We start from the raw sequence: 17,190 nt of genomic DNA on the forward strand, positions 1-17,190 counted from the left end.
AATGCCATGTTTTAGGCTAACACACTACTGTACAGGCCTACCTCTCTGCTCTGCTGTGCCAAGCAGGCATCGCCGTTCAGAATGCCGTCCATCTTCCAAAATGCAACAATTGTCTCCAAATAATTTTAGCTTGAACCTGCATGGCATTTTATCTGGTTTACCGGGGGCGTTGTTCAGTTTCACTTAGGTCCTCCTGCAATACCAAAACTATTTGACATGTGAATAGAGATGCAAATACTTGGGGATGGATTTGCACTGTCCCTGTAGAATGTTACCTGCTGTGACTGTGAAAGTGTTGAAAATGTAAAAAGTTGTATGTTTTATCTAACTCATGTAAATTATTTGGCATTAGTAAGTGTAAATTATTAAGGTTCATGTCAATAGGCCTACGTGGTAAATTTAGTCTAATCCTGCTGACCGCAGTGGGTTAAATCAAGTTTTGTGCTTGACTTTGACTTTGCACTACTGTATGGTATTGCTAATTTTACTTGAGTAGAATATCTGAGAATGTCTTTCAACACTGAGCACAACTTTTCTTATTTTGTATGAAACTGAGCAACTGCAGAAAGATTGCTCACAATGAGAAATAATGGGTCACAGACAAATCATCCATCGATTTAAACTACTTTATGAACAACATTTCTGTCGGGTACGTGAACAAGTGGACAAGAAATTGATTAAAGCTGGTTTTCAGCTGTCTAAAACATTTTTTTAAAGACTTAAGGAATACAAAAAGAAGTTCCATTGTTGATAAGTTGTGGGTTGTGGAATATTTTATTTAATTTTTTAAATCCAACATACCAACACACACTTTTGAGAATGCATTGGCATGTTGTTGGACTGAAAGTTTCCTTGAGTCAAAAGTTTGTGACATTGTACAATCAATAAACATCTGTGAGCATGTTATCACATGATTTTGAGTCCGAGATTATGTGATTCAGTTTAGCGTACAAATGCATATTAACTGCATATTAGCTACTTTTAAGCCACATACTAAATGCCCAAATTGCATTCAGTCTATAATCTTGCATCTGCTGTTATGCTGCTTATATTGACCATCCGGGGGAAAAAAACACACAATACTTGTCAAAACTGACTGAATACACAAATTTACTTTTACTTTTTGTATACCATTTCTACTTCTCACCTCCTGATCTGAAGATCATCTATTTATTTTGTGCAAGCAAAGGCCTTTTCAAATTAGTGCAACGTACTTCAACGTCATCTAAAATTCTCCATTATGACATCTGTTATACCTTCTCCCTTCAGAGAATGATAAGACAAAAATGTATGCAAAGTACAGCTGAACTTGAGATGTTTTTGTATTGAACTCCCTAAGGCGGCACCCCAATTTGGATAGATGTACGGCTGCTGTGATCAAACCAGTAAAAAATAAGTTAAAAATGGTCCGAAGCATTTGATTAATCATTCTGACAACAACATGAAAAACACACATTTTTGTTTAGAAACCAGAAATTGTCAGAAATGGAAAACTGCACATATTTTATGGCGCTTAACCACTGCTAGTACCAGCTCTGCTCCGCTCGGCTCGGCTTGGCTCGGCCACCTCAGGACACCCCCGTCTGTCGCTAGCAATGATGACGCAGTGATTAGTGACAATTCTCTCTGCAATGGTAGTCTACAGACAAAAAGGTAGAGCCAAGAACTGTTATTACTGTCATACCTCTTCAAAACTTAAAAAAATAAAAATAAAAAAGTAAGCTTGGCTCTCCTGAAAGCTGTGGTGACAGCTTATCCCCAGATAATACCAGCGGTTGATTTCTCTTAAAGTTATGTGGAGGTGTGCACACTGAAAGTGAAAATGAAAAAAAAAGAAATAAACAATGCTATGAAAAGAAAATACTGCCCAGCGAGTAGCTTTACTGTTTGTTTTTTTATTCATGTGTAACCAGAACAAAAATAACTGTGGCATAATAAATAAAAGAATAATCAGTGGCAGAAGTTGCGCAGAAAGAAACGTATTGACTTGAACTCTGATTGGTGAAGAGATAGGAACATTGCACTGCTGAACATTTTGCCTCTTCCCTTTCTTGTTGAATACATTCAGACTTTAAAAAGAAAATCTATTTGGATAAATCCATCTGCGCTAACAACTGCAATTACTGTGGGCTTGAGATCCGACAGTGCAAAGCCATTTGAGCCTTTCCAATAGCATTATATATTTCCTTTTCTTCTTTTTAAAACATTCAACAGATTAGGGAGGCTCTTTGAATGGATGCACTTGCTGTGGCTGTGTATCAGCTAACCCAAACAATTGGTTCAGTTGCCTTGTTAATAGGCTTGAAGTTGCTGATGAAGTCTAGAGCTAGATTTCTCAATTACAAATTATTTTAGCATTTTGATGTCATATTGATGTGATGTCTTTACCTTAGAAACATTTATACCACCAATTACGATGAATAGTAGTAAGTCTCTTATACTGTATGTGATGCTATGTAACACTTCAAAACCAGTTACTGTCACTAGTTGCAATTATCTCCGTGAAAACACCAAGGCTAAAACATGAAATGATTGTCCCTCCACAGTTTGGAGATTTTTCCCACAACAGCTTCTGTCTCCTTCAGCTCAACTTCCCATATGAAACCACTGCTAGCAAAAGCACTTCATAAAAACACTCAGCAGGTGGAAGCCCACCCCATTGCCCTCAGCACAGCCCTCCAATATAACCTGGACTTCATCTCCACGCATAAAACAGCTGTTTGATATTCCCCACCATAAATGAAACCTACTCTGTGTTTTTGCAAAACCGGCTCGTCTCTGCCCTCTGGTTTGATTCGAGAGCCTCTGCTCCATCTTTATGCAAGGCACACTGATGAAGCAGCCACTTATCATTAGGTTGCTGCCATTGTTATACATCAAGGTTTCATGTTATCAGCTAATATATGCATTATTAATCCAGACGAGGTACTGCGCTATGTCTTTATGCATACCGATTAGAGGTGGGGAGATATTAATTCCTTCCCACGCCTGGGCCTGTAGCAATTATTACATAATCGCCTGATCACGATTATTTGAGCTGACAGTGATCATTTTGCAAAATCGTTTGATTCCACGATCAACGGAATTTAAAGGCAACGTTACAAAATGTGGTTTAAAAATACAAAGTGAATTAGGTTCGTATTCATTCGTTGGGTAAATGTCTACCTGAGCACAAGGTTCCAATGTCAATAAAACAAAAAAACATGGAAGGGCGGCCTCTAGCTCACCCAGTGGGAGCGTTCGCGCCATGTTGGCTGAGTCCTGCAGCGGCGCGGGTTTGAGTCCGGCCTGCTGCCCTTTGCTGCGTGTTGTCCCTCATCTCTCTCTCCCCTATTCCAGTCTATCCACTGTCACTGTATATTAGGGGGAAAAGCCCCAAAAAATAATCTTTACAAAAGAAAACATGGATAAAGAGGGGCAGTCTAGATCTAACTGCTGTTGGACAGGTTCTTCTGTTTCAGCACATATGAGACCATATTTGTTGCTTTCCAACTAAGGAATATGATGACAGAGAGTTGCCAATACAGGGCACTTGATTCATCAGAGAGTCTCTCCTACAGGTGCAGCAGTGTGTTTGACAGCTCTGGAAAAAGTTGTGCTGGAATTAATGCTAACCATCCATATTTTTTTTCACATAAAATGTTCAAATGGAAGCATGGTGTTATAAGAGTAGCATGGGTCAGCTCAGAGCAGAGAAGTGTTGATAATCAGAGAAGAGAATAAATCAGCATTAAGTTGTCTAGTAGTAGTAAAAACACTGTGTAGCCTCAAAGTGAGCATGAACCGCCCAAACTCGGTTAATGGAACGGTTAACACAGGCTTTGTATGTTGTTTGTATTACGCTGTCTACAGAATATCATAACGTTTTAGATGAAAGCTTTGGCATCACGTCATATGACTCTGATGTAGAAATGTATTCATAGTTCTTTGCCAGATTTCAGCCATTGATTGCTGTAGTACCATCACATCACTTGACAAATGGGTGCTCTATACAGTAATTATATTCCCACAGTGGTAGAAGAAATATTCAGATCTTTTACTTAAAGGTCCCATGGCATGAAAAATTCACTTTATGAGGTTATTTAACATTAATATGAGTTCCCCCAGCCTGCCTATGGTCTCCCAGTGGCTAGAAATGGCGATAGGTGTAAACCAAGCCCTGGGTATCCTGCTCTGCCTTTGAGAAAATGAAAGCTCAGATCTGGAATCTGCTCCTTATGAGGTCATAAGGAGCGAGGTTACCTCCCCTTTCTCTGCTTTGCCCGCCCAGAGAATTTGGCCCACCCATGAGAGAGAGACATCATGGCTTTCAAACGAGCAAAGTGGCAGTTGATCAAGGCCATACCACCACCCTCCACCTTGCCCTCCCTCTCTCCTCCTCAATAGCTACATACACAGAAATGGCACATACTAAGCAGGGCTTGACATTAACTTTTTGAGGCACTTGTCCTTTGGACAAGTACATTTACGTTTCACTTGTCCATGAACAAAAGTCACTTGTCCGGGTAAAGATTAATCATTTTATAATTTTTTTTGTGTTTTGCTAATGCAGAATTTGAAGAAACCATTGAAAGCATCCAAACACTATCAACATTAATACAATTCAGTTTAAACAGTAGAAACAAATGTGTCCCAAGAATAGATTTCCCCTTCAACAAGAAAAAAGGATCTCCAGACTCATAATACAAAGTTATACTTTGCACGCCGGTGTGCAGAAGTTAATATATTGAGATTCTAAGTGAATATTTTAAAGTTTCTCATTACTTTCAGATTCCTAGTCAATATTCTAAGTTACTATGTCAATATATTGAGATATTTTGAGATATTGAGTCAATATATTGAGATTGTAAGTCAATATTTTGAATGTTCTCATTGCTTTAAGATTTGTAGTCAATATTCTGAGTTACTAAGTCAATATATTGAGATACTGAACCAATATGTTGAGTTACTAAGTCAATATATTACGATACTAAGCCAATATATTGAGATTAAGTCAATATTTTATAGTTTCTCATTACTTTGATATTCTTTGTTTATATTCTGCGATACTGAGTCAATATATTGAGATACTAATTCAATATTTTGACCAGAGGTAGTGGTGACTTATACTATATCTAAAATAATTTTGTAGACATAACAATGGATTTTGCCACTAAATGTTGGTGTCAACGTTTTTTTTTTTTTTCTTTCTACAATTTCACTTACCAAGGAATCCTTTAAAAAGGTGTAGCTACTTTACAGTTGATTATTACCTGATATTTAATCCGCTACAAACGAATAGCGGAGCAGCTAGTAACGTTACGAGGCAGAGAGCCAGCCGTCAAGAGTCAAATTAACTTCATGCTTCATCCGCACAAAGCACACTTCTATCGCCACGAGTGACAGCTTTATTCGGCTCGTTTTCTGTAAACGATGTGGGGACGGGGTAACGTTAAAGCGTAGTTAGCATGCTAACGTTAGCTAACTAACACCGGCTGCCTGGCTTGCTGGTTCCGCGATGCTTTCATGCTGTATCGCTTACAGAGAAGGAGCTGAACAGTGGGCTGGGTCTAACGTCAGCGGTCCGCTCTCCTGCTGCTGCTGGGTGTAACGTTAGTAAATGTATTTGTTTCAAATAGGTAAAGTAAAATCGGTAACATAAACGGAATGAGTTGCACATAATAACGTATATAATGCTTCATCCACACAAAGCACATTGCTATCGCCACGAGTGACTTCTGTTTTCAGCTTATTTTATGTGAACGATGTGGCGAGGAGGTAACGTTAAGGTGGAGTTAGCAAGCTAACACCGGCTAGCTCGCCGTGCTTTCATGCTGCTTCGCTTTCAGAGAATGCGCTGAACAGCGGGCTGGGTCTAATGTTGCCCGGGATTGTGGGGTAAAATATGTATTTGTTTCAATTCTGTAACATTGATGAAATGAGTGGCATTTTGATTTGTTTGAGTTTTAACTTGTCCAGTGGGGCAAGTAAATTTCTCTTCCACTTGTCCTACAAAAAATCCACTTGTCCCGGACAAGCAGACAAGCCTTAATGTCGAGCCCTGCTAAGGAAAGCTCATTGTGGGACTGGCTATAGTGGCTGTAATTCTGCACGAAGGCTAAATTTCGGGAAAGAGACTTCAAATACAGTATTAGGGGACCACTAAGGTCTATATAAAAGCATCCAAAGAGCAGCATGTCATGGGACCTTTAAGTACGTAGAAGTAGCAATACCTCAGTGTAGAAATACTCTGTTACAAGTAAAATTGCTTAATTCAAAAAGTTACTTAAGTTTAAGCACAAAAGTATTATCATAAAAATAAACTCAAAGTACCAAAATAAAAGTACTTATTATGCAGAATGGGCCATATCAGAATTATGTTAATGCATTATAATTATCGATTTATTATTTACTTTGAAAAAGTAACTTAGTTACTTTAAAGATTACTTGATTTTAAAAGTAACTTACGGTAGTTACTTTACAGATTACTTGATTTTAAAAGTAACGAAGTTAGATTACAAGTTACTTTATTAGTTACATTCAGCAACTGCCGACAACACCGCCACAGCCTCAACATAAAAATGACCAGTAGTAGGATCTGGTTTATTATGGCACGAAAGAGAGCGAGTCAACCGTGTTTAAGGGCAGCATTTCCGCTACAACATAGGCCTACTGCCCGACCAACTTCTTCAACTCTCCCCCACTTACTGGTTTTGCACCGGAGTCCAGCTTTTGTTGTTTGGGTGGTGGGGGGCCTCCTGCTCTCTGCTTCGCTCCACCTGCTGGGACTTGCTCTGTAAGTTTGACTGCAGCGCTGCGACTCCAAATGTTTCTTCAGATTTGACGTAGTGTTTTTGTAGCTAGATAGCACTTTTTCGCCAACAGCACAGAGTGTACAACGAACCTTAATACTGCCGTCTTTAGCTGGCACAAACTCTAAATAGTGACTGTATTTCCAGCTAGAAAACGCGCATCTCTCTCCTCCCTCCATTGTTGTTTACGTTTGTGTCGCTGCGAGGTACACGTGAACTGTCCACATGCTGAAAACGTGACTTGTCGCATACGTGACTGCACTCCCTGAGACGCAAGAAGAAAGCAAAAATATATATTTTTACTAAGGAAAATGACAAATAGTAACGCACAGTGACTTGGATAAGTAACTTTAATCTGATTACTGGTTTGAAAATAGTAACGCGTTAGATTACTCGTTACTGAAAAAAGTGGTCGGATTAGAGTAATGCGTTACGGCATCACTGGTCTTATCTTTATCCAAATGAACAGACCATGATTTATTTGGTGATTACATTTCATATCATTAATATGAATCTAAAAAGTAACCAGTAACTAATGTTGTCACGTAAATGTAAAAGGAGTACAACGTTGCATTGTGTGAAAGGCTGCAAGCAATTCCAAAAGTCTATAGATAGTATTTATCCTTTAAAGTATTACACAGGCTGTCTGTTGTAGCCTTTAAACAGGGTGGCATCCCTGTAGTAGTCAATAATCCCTCCCAAGATTTCAAGGCAGAGTCCCCCATATTACAGCAATGGCAAGCAGCAGCTGATTCGCTGCATTAGAGACAGAGTGAAGAAGAGAAAAGGGGAGGGAGCGAGGGTTGGGGTGGAGATTGTTGATCTGTTGCTCCGTGTTATGTGTCGTGTAGAAGCAGACTGGAGGGAAGAGGAGGAGGTATCCGACAGCAGAGAAAAGCTGAAAACCCCCGGGGGCAGGTTTGTGTCAGCCACATGCTCCGGCCGGTCCTCACTGAGCAAGGCCTTTTGTTATGCTGATTTACTCAGCCTTTTGTCCAAGACACTGATGGAGAGTGTGTGTGTGTGTGTGTTTGTGTGTGTGTGAGAGAGAGAGAGAGAACAGGACAAGAAAGAGAGACTCACAGAGTTTACAACATATGTGTAGACAAACCAAAATTCAAATTCAGGGGATAGCAGCACCTTACAATATCTTACAATCCTATACAATACTTACTCAATAAATACAACCCATTCACAAAACTGAAATTATTGATGAGACAGGGTGAGGATGTTGTTGATCCAACATTTTTTAGGATGTTTTGTTACGTTGGATTATACGATATATTGTAAGATGGTTCTATTATTTTGTCAACTCTTTCTACGGTTATTCTTTTTTTAAAGATATATTTTTTTTGGTGGGGTGGGGGGGGCTTTTCCCTTTATTTGAAAGTGGATAGATTGAACCCTGCGCCGCTGCAGGACTCAGCCTACATGGGGTTGAACGCGCTGGTGAGCTAGAGGCCCCCCCTTTCTACAGTTATTCAATATACGTTAACTTTGCAGATGCAGGTTTTAAGAGATGTGTCATCATGATGATGACATTTATTGTTCAAGCTGAAAGACTTGTTCAAATCAGTCCCGGCGGTGGTGGTCACTGACAGTAGGTTCAGTATAATAGACAAAAAAGGCTGCAACATAACACATTACAGAAAGGTTCACTGGAAGATGCAATGTTTGGGAAATGCTGGATGTAGCTGAAAGGTCTGACTCGCAAAGAAAATAAGGAAGCTTAAAACATGCTAATTTTGAGATTTTTTTTTTCTGTATACATAATACTGCACATGTAAAGAAAATGCTAAACAAATAAAATAAAGCAACAGGTTTCAATTTTGTATAATAAAATGTATTGAGAACACCTAAAAAACCTTTCAATTTCATTCAGGTAAGCATTATTCATTATATATTGGGCTGCAACTAACGATAAAATGAAAATAATTTTATTATTGACTAATTGTTTAATTGTTTGGCTTTTAAATGTCAGAAAATAGCACAACAATACACATCGCAGTGTCCCAGAATGGACGATAACATCTATAAATGTCTAAAACCCAAATTTACAAATGATTGAAAAACTGAGGAAAGCTGCAAATCCTCACATTGGAGAAGCTGGAACCAGAGATTGTTTGGAGCTCAAAAAATGACTCAAGACAATTAATTAGCAAAGTAGTTGCTAATTCATTTTCTGTTGACCAACTAATAAATTAACTGTTGTAGCTCTAGTATTTACTCAAAATATAGAAATGATGAAAGGAAAGAATTACAGAAGGGACAAAGGGAAAGAAGGAAAGAAGAGTAAGGAAGGAAGGGTGGAAGCAAGAAACAAAGACAAAGAATGAAAGAAACATAAAGAAAGAAAGAGAGAAACTGATGCTGCCACAGGATGCTGTCAAGATGAGATGTGAACCGAATCAAGATTATAGTAGAGTGAGAGTGTAACAGAGAGAGAGAGAGAGAGAGAGAGAGAGGGGATGACAGAAGGTGTCCCTCTCCCCATTGTCCATCCCCCAACTTTGACGTCACAGGCTGAGGACACACAAAACAAGCGGCTCTCAGCTGAGCTCCTCACTTGATTTCCACTTGCTCACTCTCCAACGCAACATCACGCCTGTCCTCAGACGCGTCGTGACACTTGCCTTCACACCCGCTCAGCCCTGAGCCGGTGTGCGTAGGCGTGCAATCATCTCTACACCAAAACATTGCACTCCAGCAACAAGAAAACCACTTGGTCGCTCACTCCTCTGGACCTGAAACAGGCTCCGTCTCTCTTGTGAGTGATGCCTAACTCCGTGTGAGGCTTCCGACGGGAGCAAACGGAAGAAAAAGGAGCGCTCCGACTCCCAACCCCGAACTCAGACCCACGTCCTAAAAAGCAGCAGATGTGACAAAAGAGGAGAGGCGGAGAAAGAGAAACACAATCTCCCCCCCCTCCCCCCCCAACCCCTCCTTCCCTCATCTGAAGAACAATACCCAGCCTCCAGTTGGAGAGGGTCAGCTTTTGTCCCTCTCCCCACGATCCCGTTGGAGAGAGCGAGCAGACACGCTGACACGTTGACCTGCTGCTGTGAGAGGAGAACACGGCGCGGAACAGCTGCTACGCTCGGCACAGTTTGAATTCAGTACTTGGACAGCTCCTGAGAGACGACCAGCGCAAGTGTGCGTTTCCATGAGCGAGTAGACTCTACTCTCCTGTTTTGGTTCGGAGACCAAGAACCACAGATGCAGCCCCCGTGTGCGCTCCAGCTCGGCCCCCGCGGCCCCTCTCCGTCCCTGGGATCGCAGAGTGCCACCGTGGGCTTCCATCAGCTGGAAGAGAAGCAGCTCTTTGAGAAGTTTTGGAAGGGGACTTTCAAGGCCGTGGCCACCCCGAGACCGGAGAGCGTCATCGTGGCCAGCATCACCGCCCACAGGAGGGTGACCAAGTGAGTTCTCTACTTCCTTATTGCAGGCAAAAAACAAAAACACTTGTGTTTGCTGTCCAGCTGCTTCAGTGAGTGTTCATACTGTACAGAACATCAGCAAGTGGTTATGTAGTGATTGCCAAGAGGGACAATATGTTTTACTGATGCCAGAACCACTACAACTTTTTGTGTCAAATACAGTATGTGTCCTTGTTGTGTGCACATTCCCAAAGGTTCTAGCACCTATCTCGCAAACTCCGTTTAGCCATTTTGGTAATTTACAGAAAAGCTAGTTCTCCAGTTGTCTTAGGTGGCATACAACTATGTTTCAGCAGCTTTTCTGTGACTATTCTTTAACATGTTCGCTTTGATATAGACTCCTTGACATATTTTGATCCGCACATCTGTGCTTTCTGACTCAAATAACTCAAAATATGTCTTTGGTGTTGATTCATCACCAAACATTTGTCATCATTTGTATATATTCTCTCTTCGCTTTTTACGGCAAAACACAGCTGGCACGAAGAGTGTGGCGTTCAGTTAATTGTCCCCTTTAAAGGTCACATGGCGGCATTTTCATGCCTCTAATGTCACTGTCGTGTCCTCTCTTTTCGCTTGTGACATGGCTTTGGGCCAGAATCCGTTGAAGGAGCAACATGTCACGTGTTTGTTACTCCACTCTCATCCTTCCGACCAAAGGTTAGCTGCAGCACTTAACAGCCTAAGAGGGGAGGAGAGGCAAGGATGAATATCTGTTGCCCTTTCTCCTCCTTTTCCATTCTTTTTATCCCATCTTTGCTCCCATGTGTGCGATCTTGAACTTTATCTATTGTATCATGCACTGCTCTGCCTGCTGTGTCTATTCGCCGAACACTGCACAACAGAGCCAATGACACTGCTTTGCCTTTGAGAAACGCTTACCGTATATGAAACAGAACATGTAATGAATGTTCAAAAATGTAGAACATTTACACAGCCACACTTGCAGAAATACACATTTGCGCATGCATACTTGCCTATAAAATGATGTTGCATGCTTGGATGACCTTTGAATGGTTTTGACACCCACTATCAACTTTCTCTTATGTGAAATTAGCTATGTTAATGAGGATTAGAATGGCCCATTTCATCCTACATCGGCACAAGCAGCGCAACACACTGAACCAGATAATGTGTCTTTAATGGGTTCTATTAGAGCAGGACCGTAATGCTGCACATGGCCTGGTTATAAAAGATTTTATTAGCTTGTAGGATATGACAAAAATAACACTTTATTGCAAGAATAGGACCAAATATGCCTTTTTTTGTTGTGCCCCAGCTCAGTGATCTAACCAAATAACTGCAGGCCTAATTTTTCCGTCAATCAACCACAACCTGTAACAGACAATAGATTCCAAACTATTTGGGGAAATCTTTTAAGAAACGGAGCAAATTAACCCACAAAAAAAACTAACTTTAATGTGGTTCGCTGCCATGAATTGAGCAACCTTTTTTGAAATAGCCGTAGACTCTGGAGCGGGGCCCAGCTGTCTGTTCAGCTTTAGCTTTTCTAGGAAGGAAGCTCTCCTCAAGTGGCTTTGCCCCTCCACGGGCTCCGGGTGACAGTGACGATGATGGCAGCATGGCAGGGGCAGTCGAGAACGAACGTCCACAGAGAGCAGACATAATGTTGCTAATTCGCCCGGGTCTGTTAGTCAAGGAAGACAGCAGGATCTCAGTCGTCCACCGTCTCTGTGTATATTTGCAGGAGGATGAAATGCAGAGGGACTTTTGGGTGATACAGATTGTAAATAATGAGTAAAACACAACACCCAGAGAATAGGAATGCATGAGGAGGCCCAGGCATCCTTCCTCCCTCCCTCCTTGCTGCACTGTTGATTTTGCCCGAGCAAAATGCGACTGGGGACTGCTTAGACCATCAGAATGCGTGGCCTTAGGCTTGCTCCTCTACATCTTTCTCTCCAAGAGGAAACATCATTATTCACTGTGGCTAACTGAAGGGTGATGAACGATTGCAGTGAAAGTGAGGGGGCATCATGTACAATAAGCGGAGAGGGAGAGAAGAGCGGAGACAGAGGGGGAGCCACCGCGAGATGTTTCGTGTTCAATCAGCATAGGGCTTTTTTCTGTCTGTACTGTCCTCAGCCTTGCTTTCAGTTATCCTCCTTCTCTCTCTCTTTACTCCTGAAATAAAAATGTTTAAGGGGCCTGTGAGCCACAGAGGAGTAATTAGAGTTTGTTGTTCTCCCTCTGTCCTCTCTGTCTCCTCCTCTTCAGGCCAGTCACACAGTGGAGGGGAGGAGTTCACTGGCTCTGTGCAGCGGCTTTGCTCCAAACCATTATGACCCTGCAAGCTGTTTTGTTCATGGGGGGGGTCCTCATTAAATATGCAGCATGGCTAACTTTGGGGTGTGTGTGTGTGTGTGTGTGTGTGTGTGTGTGTGTGTGTGTGTGTGTGTGTGTGTGTGTGTGTGTGTGTGTGTGTGTGTGCGCGCACGTGCACGCTTGTGGCTGCAATGTTAGTGGGGTCTTGTCCAACTGTAGCAGATGGCAGGCTTGAGAAAATGCAAGGGAGGGGATGGGGGGGGGTGTGTGTGTGTGTGTGTGTGTGTGTGTGTGTGTGTGTGTGTGTGTGTGTGTGTGTGTGTGTGTGTGTTTTAGGGGTTTCAGGCCTCTTACCTCAGCAGATGCTGGTTTAACGAGGAAGAGAGGAAAAGGGTTTGAAGGGGCTTGTACACTGACAGCACCAGTGGGAATATACAGTGGGGTGGACAAAATAACAGGAACACCTTAGAACAGAATGCAGTGCAATCCATCTGAAATGGTCTTCTCAAACACAGGAATACTTACTGCAGAGCTTTACAGTTTCAAGATGCTTTTACCGTAAAACCAACAGAGTAAACAGTACTGTAAAAATGCTGAATTAATTAGATTACATGAAGGATTTACAAGTACAACACAGAATATGAAAGTAAAACAATGAAGAGCACAGAAAAATAGATATAGACTTTTTTAAGAAAAGGCTGTGTGAATTTTAATAAGTGATTTAAAAGATGCTACAGTGTTGACTAGCCCGAGTACTTGGCCTGGGAGTGACAAAGCTGAGGGGCACAGACTGAAAAGGCCCTGTCACCTCGGGTAACAAAGCAAGTGGTTGGAACAACTAGGAGACCCCTGCCCGAGGATCTCAGTGGGGATTAACATATCAACAATACCTAGGGGCCTGACCATGCAAAGCCTTAAAATATACAAGCAAAATCTTAAAATCTATTCTAAAACCCACAAGAAGCCCCTGCAACGGGGGCCCCTGGTTGGCTCGCCTGGTGGAGTGGGCGCCCATGTGTAGGGGTTTATTCCTCTGCGCAGCGGTCGCGGGTTCGGTTCCGACCTGCGGCCCTTTGCTGCGTGTCATTCCCCCCTCTCTCTCCTCTTTCGTGTCTGAGCTGTCCTATCCAAATAAAGGCTTAAAAATGGCCAAAAAATAATAAAAAAAAGAAGCCACTGCACTGGGAGTGATGTGATCTAATTTCCTAGAGTTTTTTTAAAGCCATTTTTGGATGAGCTGACCCTCAAATTATTTGTCTCATCACCATTACTTTTTTTGCCGTGTCGCCAGATGTTGCCATGTCGCGATAAACGAGAATGTTTTTGTGTCCAACCCCTGTGTGGTTGTAGTGGATACGATTTATCTTGGGTTTGGATTTCTTTTTACGGTGGCCACCTCTTTTAAAGAACACTGGAAATTGTCCACACATAAACACAAATACGGACATAAAATGTCCTGAGAGTGGGAATAAATTAATAGAGAATACAGAGTCTCAAAAGCATCAAGGAGCATTCCGCCAGATCTCCCCCGCGGACAAAGCATTCTCTCTCTCGTTCTCTTTCTCTCTGCGAGAATGGCAAACATGATTAAGTGACGGACGAGGGGCTTGCCTGCCGTTATATATCTCTGTCTGCGCTTCTGCTCTCTTCATCGCTGACTATCTTTACTCGACTTCTCTCCCTCTCCCTTACACCAGTATCTCTCTCCTTCCTTCTCTCAGTATCTTTTCATTGTGCGTTAACTCACCCTCACTGTGTCTGTGTCATATAACTCAGAGCACACAGGATGCGGCTGCTGAGGCATGCTGACAAGAGAGTAGGAGATGATGCCGACTCCCCTGGCAGGAATCAGACTTATCACCACAATGGATTCACATTCAATATTGATTCCCGCATAGCCAATCCATTTGAATCAAACCAGTGTCTGCGGCTGAACACTTTATACAGTGTTCCAGTGTGTTTTACAGCATGATGCATTTTGTCTGTAACAGGAATACGAGCTTTAACAGAGATGCAAATTGGTGGAGATGATTTATATTTGGCATTGATTTCTACACAGTTAATCAACAGGAATCAAGCCAGTGTCTCATGATTAACACCTGAAACACTGTAACGGCGTGCAAATTAGGAGGTATTTAAGGAAACCAAGATAAGTTAATAATAAAAATAATAAAAATTTAATAATATTTAAGTTTATTTATGAAGCACATTTTAAAGCCAGAGTTTACAAAGTGCTGTACAAGGAAAAAAGAAAATTAAATACACATACAAAGTCATATATCGCTTTGTCTCCCGGGCAGCTTTGTGGCAGCTCTCTCCATTTTTATCTTGTAGATGGGTTAAATGGCCAAGGCGACTTGTTTTGCAACCTCTACTTCTTTTATTCTGTTTACTGTCCGATTTCAGCCATGCATAGCATATAGTGCCAATTTCTTACGAAACTACACCGTAGCATAGTTTATTCACTCCAAACCAGTTGATGTTTTTTTGGCAACATTCAAAAGTTAAAATTTGATAGTTAAATGAAAACATGGCTAATGATGCAGTATTTAGGGAAGTTTAGCAAAATGTAGTTGAAGAAAACCAATTTGTTTCTCTTAATTGCCATAGGGAAGACTCATAACATCAGTGAACTGATTCAGTAATGTCCATTTTACAGCAATGGTTACCTAATATTTTGTCGTCAAATAAAGTTAGCCGCCTTAAGCTACTGGTCATACCAGGCCAAGTAAAGCTATAGTAGCAAAAACTGAGTATTGAGCAAGGATGGGTTTTATTGCTAAAGAATTTACCTTTTTATTTGTAAGAAGTATGTGTTATTTTTTCTTTCAAAACGTACATATTCTTGCTTTAATGGAGCAGTAATGTGTTTTATTTATCACATAGACTTAATGAGTCAAAGAAGAAAATCCTTTTCTATCTATCACTTTAACACACCCGACAGGCTATCATAAATACTTTGCTGGTTTTTAGTGGAAATGAAGTGATGCTGTCATAGTAGTCTCCGGCGAAATCAACCTGCAGAGGCCAGCCAGTCTGATTGCTTCTACCTTTCCAATTAGCAACACTGCGACCATCCATATTTCTCTTTACCTGCAGGGTACTCTTGTACCAAGTCTAATCTCACTCACGTACTGCTGCAAAATAGACTGGAGAGCAAAAAATGTAAAGTTCCCTATATTGTTTGTCTTAAAAGGTGATATTTCTATCTTTTAAAGTTCACATTGACATTTCCAAATTTCACTCATCTCTGTGTCACAATGGCTCAACCTGGCACTGTGAAAAATTACTTGAGCTTTAATGACACTCCCATTGATTCTGGGAAACGATATGCTGCACTTGAGTGCTGACTGATCGGTGCTTGATATAGCCTAAGCATGATGGGTAACAAAAAGTAGCAAGTCTATGTGAATGGGGAGCTCAAAAGACTCTGGTATTTTAATCCATACACACACTTCATGAACAGATGTAAGGTTATGTTTTGGGGGTTATGCATCAGAGCATGGATGTGCTCTGTGTAAACACACATATACTGTATATGCAATATTATTACTGTATCCTGTGGTTGAGTGCATCAAATCCCCTAAAGGCATCAACATGCTAGCAATGAAGAGGAACATGCCTTAATAGAATCAACACATTAACTCAAATCTGTGTGCATTCATTTTTTCTTTTTTTCATGATGTTTATTGTTTTACTCTTCACGACAGGCAGGCAACATTAAGACAATATAAATAGGTGGCTGTAACATCAAAAAAACATAAATAGAAATGACATAAATTCAGAATAACAACAATAGCAGCGGTGAAAGAGCGACAAAGACGGCTTGGGAAAATGTGAGACTTTAGAAGCAGTTTGAGTCTTTTATAAAGACGTAGACAACCTTTGATTTGTTCAGGAAGACATTTTATTTTAGAATTGATTATTAAACCTTGCCTCTGAAAAAAAAAAAGTAATTGGGTAAAAAATGAATAGAGACACTTTGTCACAATTAAGAGCATTAGATCTTCAAACATGCATGTTGCAATAAGCCAGTCACTTTGGAGGATTTTCCTCTTTTGTCTCTTTTTGTTAGGATATTTGGTCCGTATAGGATCAAATACAACAGAATGCATGTGCAGGTACCTTTCTGTATGAACATACAGTATATGGACATGCACGTACAGTACATATGGAGACTGACACACATTGCGCCATAAGGGTGTTCAACATGATAATTCCTCCAGAGCTGAACAGCAGCAGCAGCAGCAGCATTTTTTGAAGATGAAAGCAAAGAGCCGAGAGTTAACCCTTTCCTTCAAACATCAGCTCAAAGCTGCTGTGAAATGTTCCCTCAGGGATCAACACTCAGCCTGTGGTCCACCTCTGTGAGGAAAATGCCACACACTGCCTTCCTCCTGCAGCTGCTGGCTACTGTGAGCTCTCATATTCTGAGTAGCAAATGTGCAACATTTTCATGCTGTTCAGAATTCCTTTTCTAGTTAGGGGAAAACAAACTTTGATTACAAATCTGAAGGTCAAGTGCAATGGCAATCTGACAGGAGCAGGCCCGTTTCTGGCCATTTTGGACATCAACTGGCACACAATTATTTTGTGCGTTAATTTGCACGTCAATATATTTTTGTACTCAAACACAAAACGCGAATATTAACCGGCGATAAAGTAATTGAATTTAT

At 41.1% G+C, this 17,190-nt stretch overlaps 1 protein-coding gene across 1 annotated transcript in view; it reads left to right on the top strand.

Annotated features, from left to right (window-relative positions):
- The first annotated feature begins 10,007 nt into the window (after positions 1-10,007).
- srrm4 (serine/arginine repetitive matrix 4) overlaps positions 10,008-17,190 on the top strand; it is a 63,682-nt gene continuing 56,499 nt past the window's right edge. The window contains exon 1 of the mRNA XM_028579173.1: positions 10,008-10,210. Within this exon, the coding sequence (XP_028434974.1) occupies positions 10,008-10,210 (203 nt within the window). The remainder of the gene's footprint in view (positions 10,211-17,190) is intronic.

This window comes from Perca flavescens, chromosome 5 (assembly GCF_004354835.1).
Source record: "Perca flavescens isolate YP-PL-M2 chromosome 5, PFLA_1.0, whole genome shotgun sequence".
Lineage (NCBI taxonomy): Eukaryota > Metazoa > Chordata > Actinopteri > Perciformes > Percidae > Perca > Perca flavescens.